The 7,224-nt window shown below is 45.7% G+C and overlaps 1 protein-coding gene across 1 annotated transcript in view; it reads right to left on the bottom strand.

The window, feature by feature from the left end:
* TRPM8 (transient receptor potential cation channel, subfamily M, member 8) overlaps window positions 1–7,224 on the bottom strand; it is a gene marked incomplete at its 3' end in the record, with an annotated part of 28,977 nt that overhangs the window by 15,376 nt on the left and 6,377 nt on the right. The window contains exons 4-8 of the mRNA XM_010137914.1: window positions 5,122–5,299; window positions 4,260–4,432; window positions 2,931–3,105; window positions 1,827–1,894; window positions 439–636 (exon numbers count right to left, since the gene is read on the bottom strand). Of these exons, the coding sequence (XP_010136216.1) occupies window positions 439–636; window positions 1,827–1,894; window positions 2,931–3,105; window positions 4,260–4,432; window positions 5,122–5,299 (792 nt within the window). The remainder of the gene's footprint in view (window positions 1–438; window positions 637–1,826; window positions 1,895–2,930; window positions 3,106–4,259; window positions 4,433–5,121; window positions 5,300–7,224) is intronic.

The following is a 7,224-nucleotide window of genomic DNA, read 5'->3' on the forward strand; positions in this document are numbered from 1 at the left end:
AGCAGGATTTAGCAATGTGAGGCCTGATACAGCAAATCTCCAATTTCTCAACCTTCACAAAGCATGCAAAGGAACTGCAACACCAACCAGCACATCAGCCAAGAGACATTCAGCAGCCAGCGCTCCAGAGGATTCACAAGCACCCAGGGAGCAGACAGTTACAAATAATCCAGTCTTAGCTCTCCTGTGCCGAGACAGGTGCTGCCTTTCCAAAAGGCTGCAATCCCCTGGTCCTTTTGTTCCAATCACTGTAAGTTATAAGAGTGTAGAATTTTTAGGTTTTAAATCCCCATGGATGTATCATGGCAAGGAGCCCCACACATCCTATAGGTACCACCAGATAGTAACATCCCTGATCTGGAAGTCACTAGCTGCTCCTGACCTCCTGTTCCCTCCACGCTGCTCGCGCTTTCAGCCTTGCCAGTGGCACACACTTACCCATTTGATCCAGCTTTCGGTCTCCTCTTCTGAGAGCCTGGAAATGGTGCGAGGCAGATACCTGAGCAAGCTCTCCTTGACACATGAAGAAGCAAGAGTGCCTTCTGCCTCCATCAAGCTAGCAATAACATCAGCGATCCGGCCAGAGCCTTCCACCACCACACAGGGAATCTTACTCTTGATGGCCACATTGATAGACTAGAGAATCAAGATTGTAGGTTTGACTTAGGCAAGAAAAACAGAACTTCATGATCCAGAGAAGTATTTTTATTACTACCAACCAATACCTTACCAATGACAACTCTTTAAAACAGCATTGGTCTAATGATGGGGGCTGTGAAGAGCCCCACAGAAACTGAGGGACATAAATCACATCAGGAAAATTGCCAAGCGGAGATGGATTCAGGACAGGTTACAATATCACCAGGCTACATACAGTCACTGCTGGTTTATGGCTCAGCATTGCTCTGCTAACACCACTGGGCAACCTGGGCCGGTGCCTCACCACTTTCCACCCTGCTTTAATTTTACAGACTCAAACACTGACGTACTCTCTTCATTGTACAGTATTCTCTTGCAAAATCCAGCCCCTTTCCCAGCTCTTTCTCAAGGTCATTCAGCCCAGTCTACATCAGCTCTTGCTGTTAGAACCATCTTGTCCCCACTGTTACTATTCTCTTCCCACACAGCCTGATTGCACGTCCTCTCCTTTGAATTCCCTGGTGCCAGTCCCTTTGCTCCCTCAGTCACACCCTCCTCACTCAGGCCACTCATCTTCACTCTCGCAAGGTGGACAGGGTTTTGACACTGAAACAGATGTAGAATTCATCCCTTTTTGCCATGTCACTTAAACATCCTGTTTTGAGAAACTTCTTTCTGCCTTCTCTGTTCTGTTCATCCTCTCCCTACCTGTCTCCCTGTCTGTGTGAGGATGATGCCTGCTCCTGCTCCTTCCAGGCTTAGAAGGGGCAGAGTCAGCAGAGCCCTCCTGCCTTGCTCAGCTGCCTAGGTTTAAACTAGGTGCAGCCCGCAGTTCTCACAAGCAGCAGTCACAAGTCAGTTCAAGCAAGCTCCGAGCTGGGGTATCTCATCTGTGTATCTGATCTTTCCTGTGTATTACAAGAAAGCAGTGAGCAGGGACAAGCCAAAGGGTCTTCCCAAACCAAAGTTCAGGCAAATTTGTATGAAAAGAATCAAGAGCTACATGGTTGACAAAGACACTTCTCATCGTTGCTCAAATAAAGACAAGAAACAAACATTTTTGTGCTGGATTTGTTATGGAAGAACTGAGACAACTGAACTTAACTGTGCCAGCAAACAGTTTTCTTCAATATTAGAGCACTATTCCTACTGTCATCCCTGGAAATAAGTAAAAGAAAGAAACTTACTCTCAAAGTCTCTTTCCCTCCACCTTGGGCAAAACACACAATTGGAATCTTCCCACCATAATTAGATTCTGTCAAACGTGCCAAAAGAATAAAAAAGAAAAAAGATTCAATTTAATGCAATTTGAACAACTTATTTTTTGTTAGTACAATGAAAGAATTTCCAAGCAGTTCAAGCAAACACTCTGAAACACGTTTACTGTTGGTTTTGTCAAATCTATTAACAGCTCTTCCTGTTTTTAATGAAAACTCTGTTTTCCCTGATGTTCTGCATAGCTGGCTACGGACACCCTGCTCCAGCAGATGCTTTTGTCCTTTTAACAATCACTAATTTTTACTAGCTCCAAAGTCCCCAAAACATGATTTTATTGTATTTACCTACTGCTTTGACGATCTTGAGTCTAGGAGCAAGGTTCTTATCACAAGTTGAAGATTCAGAACCTCTGACTTCACATTTTCCATTGTAAAGGAGAGCTAAGAACTCCATCACTTTAGCAGCCAGGGTTTAAGAGACATATCGAGTGTCATAACGATTCTATCATGATTAACAGCAACTAATCCTTTGGCTGAGGTACACAGTAAAAAAAAAACCCCAAAACAACACAACACAACCCAAACAAAAAAACTCTTTAACTAAGAATTGCCTGCCAAGGCTTTTGATTTCAGCAAAGAAGGAGCTGAAAGAGAAACTTAGGCACAGGTTACAGATGGATCAATCACACTCCCAAATGACTGTTTTGGGGAAAAGTCTTATTTCAGCTCCTGTGTAGTCGTGTTTCAGCTACCTGGAATTCAGTGCCAGGTGGGAAGCACGTAGAAGGGTCAGCTTCCAACAGATAGCCCAGCGGGATGGGAGGAAGGGCTGTACGGATCATTGTTGTGTCCCTTAAAGGACTATTATCACATAAAGAAAGGAAGAAGAGGGGAAGGGCCTTGCTTTGAAGAGGGCTGTTTTTTCCTGAAAGTGCTCAAGATGCAAGGCAGGTAACACATCCGTTCCAGCTTAGCATCCACCCCTCTTCTGTTCCCAGAAAATCACCATGCATCAGCCACAAAGCATGCCAGACCTAAGGAGGAGGTGGTCTGTGACCTAACCCCCACACCTACCTGGGATAACCCGCTCTGAAATGTACTTTTCTAACTGAGTTCGTACTTTTGCCTCTATCGTTGGGTGCCCGTGGGTGCCATTATCAACCAGTAAGAGATGGGTGTGATTATTATCCAGGCAATAGAGGGAGTCTTTCTTGAGATCATCCATTATGTAGTGGGCCAAGTAGTACCCCTAGAAGCACAAGCACGGCGTTTAACAGAGATCCAAGGGCAGGGCATGCACAAGCCTTCAAAGACAAGTCAGGGAGAGCTGAACCCCCATACACCAACTATTCCTCATTAGTTGGGGATCTGAACTTCCTGACTTAAGACTCTGCTCGCTGGAAGTCCCAACAGCAGAAGACAGTGAGGGAAACCCCATGCAAGGGCACAACATAAATATCTGCAGAGAAATTATTTACAAGAGCAGCCTGATTGGTGATGATCCTCTCGTAACTTCACCTCAGCCAGTGGAACTGTGGAAGTTATCTGCAACATTTAGTCCTTTCAGAGATCCTGTTAAGCAAGGCATGCTTCTTCCAGTCACAAAAAACATCACATCTGGAACAAGCTTATTTTCAACAGCACACATAATTTTTTTAGGTTGGAAGGGACCTCTTGAGGTCATCTAGTTCAACCCTCAAACTCCCTTAGAGCCCTCAAGAAACTATACTGCTTTTATTTATCTAGCAGGGTATTTTTTAGATGTTTTCTGTAACATCTAGTAGACAAAAGACAAGAGTATCTGACAGGTAGGACAATTGTATTGATGAGCAAGATCCACAACAGCAGCAGGTACAATGTGTCTTAGCTCATGAGAATCCTCACTACGGGCTGCTGTGCAGGGATTTTGCAGCAACTAGAATAACCATGAAAGAAGTCATTCCCTAATGCTCTGCCAGACATGAAATTAGAGTAGCTGAACTTCCATACAGACATGCTAAGCCCACAGCTGAAATCCTCCCCACCAGGCCCAGTGTGTGCAACCATCTTGAACATGAGAATGCTTTAGTTTCCTTCTGTTCTGGGAAGAACATCTGATGTTTTGGCTCACTGCTACATAGGTTGAAGAAAAGCTGGCCCCAGGTTGAATTGTTTAGGACCCAGTAGTTCAGGCTATGTAGACAGACACAAACATTGCCCTGGAAAGCATTCTGCTGGCATCTGCTTTGCCAGACATACAAGCAGAGCTCGACTGACCACTCAGGTCAGTCACCACATGGCTGGGAGCATCAGCCTAGCACAGATACTGCTATTGCTGAGAGCAGCAGTCAGTCAGGGACATCATCTATGGAACTGACAGCTGAGCCTCCTCTGTTTCCCTGCCAACCCGTACATGTTTCTTACGTTACTATCACCACTGCGAATCAGGCTTTCTCGGTTGGAAATCATGCCCCAGGCTGCTATGCCAATAGCCACCACGTTCTCTTCTGAGCTCCGACTGATGGTGTTGTCTCTGACCACTTCCCCGATGTACTTCATCAGCCCATAATGCGTGCCTCCTGTGAAAATCCAGGCCCCTGGAGACAACAGCCAAAAACCTGGGGTGATGTAGTGGAATACCCACAGAACTTACCTGACAGAATCACAGACTTGTAGGGGTTGGAATGGACCTCTGAGGATCACCTAGTCCAACCCCTGCTAAAGCAGGGTCACCCAGAGCAGGTTGCCCAGGATGGTGCCCAGGTGGACTTGGAATCTCTCCAGAGAAGGAGACTCCACACCCTCTCTGGGCACCCTGTGCCAGGGAAGGAAGTTTCTCCTTAAGTTCAGGTGGAACCTTCTGTGTTCCAGTTTGTGCCTGTTGACCCCTGTCTTGTCACTGGGCACCACTGGGAAGAGTCTGGCCCCATACTCTGGACAACCTCCCTTTAACTATCGATCAGCATTGATCAGATCCCCTCTCAGCCTTCTCTTCGTCAGGCTAAACAGCCCCACATATCAGCATCTTTCTAGCCTCTACTGGAGTCTCTCCAGTAGTTCCCTGTCTCTCTTGAACTGGGGAGCCCAGAACTAGACATATTACGTTATCATGGGCATCTGATGACTAAGTCTCAACCCTGATATTTCCAAACCGTTAGGTCACATTTGCCCCAAGTGTACCAGCCAGGCAGAAACAACTGTATGTTCTGCCCCCTGCTGACCCTTTGACCTCTTCAACTGTATTATGCAGTAATAAAATAATACAGACACACATGTGGGTCTTTACCTTTGGACTGGGCAATGTAGATCAGCCTGCTGAATATCTTGCGCATCCGGGGCTTGAGCGCGAAGTTCTTTGCGCCCCCAGTGACAGAGATGACGAGGTTAGGGGTCTTCAGATGCCAGTGCTGGGTCATGAGATCATAGAGCGTTTCAGAGTCTGTGTCGCATGACAAACGGATGTACTTGGGTGAGAGAAAAGAGAACAAATAGAAAGAGGTAAATAGTGATAGCTGAGAACAGACCAGGAATTGCATTTTTTCCCCTCTAACAAACAGTTTTATTCCAACAGCCAGCAGACAAAAGGTGAAGAGACAAGTCTTTGTTTCTTCCTCTAAAACTTTTTTATCCTCTCTGTACACCCAGGTGCCCAACCCACATTCTACTAGAGGAAGGCAAGAGCGCTGACCTTGGGATTTAGAGGAACACAGAATGAACATGACACGGCCAAGTTTACAGTGTAACAGGTTTAATGGTAACAATGCTATTTATAGCTTAGATTAGGGATTAGTAGTAGCATTGTTGTAAGTGAACTAATAGCAATTACAGTTGCATTTTGATTACATTATTAAAGCCTTAATTCAATGAACTATAAATTCCAGGCTCCATGTGCGTGGTGTCCTTATCGTACCATACACCCTAACAGCATTTTAAGTATAACACACACCTTTATCAAACATGTAGTAAAGCTTGAACACTGAATTGAGAATGCCACAAAGCCCACTAGATAGAGAACCCGGCTTCAGACGGACCTGCCATGGCTCCACTCATGTAAGAGGCTTTCGGGCTTTTTCAAGAGCCCCTTTGCAATTTCATTGCTGTTAGTCATTTCATGCGACGGACTCTTGGAAAACAGTCATGGCTATACAACCCACACCAGGGAACGAAAAGGAGTAACCTGGACCTGAACCATAGCGGCTTTTGTATAGATTGCCCAGTATTTCCAGGAGACCAAAACCAAGAGATTAGTCTGAGGAAGAAGTGTCTGTATGCTGAGACGCATTTAACCTGAATGAAAGGACATATTTATCTGTTCCAGGACAGGTTCCCAGGAGTAGTTACTGCATCTGGCTCCGAACAGCACGTGACAGAGGAATGTTAGCAGGCTCCAGCAGGTACACAGGAGACACAAGTGACTCCCACAGCTTCTGCTCTAAGAAGTACCAGCCACATGAAGCCTCAGGTGTTTTTCAGGAGAGGGACCCCCATAGGAGAGGGGGAGCCTGCCAGAAAAATTAATTGCTCCTCGGAGCTGGCAAGCCATTCCCACCACAACTCGTTAGCTCTGTATTAGAAGGCATTTCGCCAAACTTCACTGATAGACGAAGCACCTTGTACCTTTGTTCCATCACCAGTTAAGGTTTCCGGTTCAATGACTTGTTGTTTTCACCTATACACGTTGTTTTCATTTGTATAAAGCAAGTAGGCAAATAAAAGCTGCTGCAACTGAATTGCCCATACAGCTTATCTAGTTCTTTCATACATCATCACTGTGCATAATTGCAACCGCGCTTCAGTTACACCTATGTTTGATTCAATGACAGTGAATGAAAATTGCCGCCTCGAGTCCCCGGCAAGGCTCTGCTCAAGCCGGTGAACCCGCTTGAAGGTGGCTCGGTTCAGCCACCTTCCTTCTCCGAGGTACAAGGGTGCCATCTCCTGGTACAGCCGGCTGGAGCACCTCATCCACCACCGACACAACCCTCGAACTGAGGCGATGCAAAGTGTTTCAGCAGCTGAGCTCAGAGGTGTTCAGAGAAGCATTTTCCAGAGTGATGGCTACCAGAACACAAAACACAGCAACTGCACAGTGTTCTCGGATGTTACAGGATCTGAGCAACACTGCAGGAAAAAAGAGCATGCGACCAGGACTTACGAAGTGCAGAAATTGTTTTTATTAGTCTGTTCATATTTAATATTTCTGCTCAGAAGTTTTTAGGACTCATCTGTCCTAAAAAGCTTGATGCAGAGTATAAAACTTCCCATCCCTCACTAGTAATAGCTGGGAATTCTTAGGTTACCTTGGATTTGAAGTCCTCCCCACCACACAGGAGATCAAGAGAAAATTACTTTGCAATGTTTAAGACCAGCAGGTGCCTTGCAGTGTAGG

Source organism: Buceros rhinoceros, unplaced genomic scaffold, assembly GCF_000710305.1.
Source record: "Buceros rhinoceros silvestris isolate BGI_N320 unplaced genomic scaffold, ASM71030v1 scaffold1586, whole genome shotgun sequence".
NCBI classification, from domain to species: domain Eukaryota; kingdom Metazoa; phylum Chordata; class Aves; order Bucerotiformes; family Bucerotidae; genus Buceros; species Buceros rhinoceros.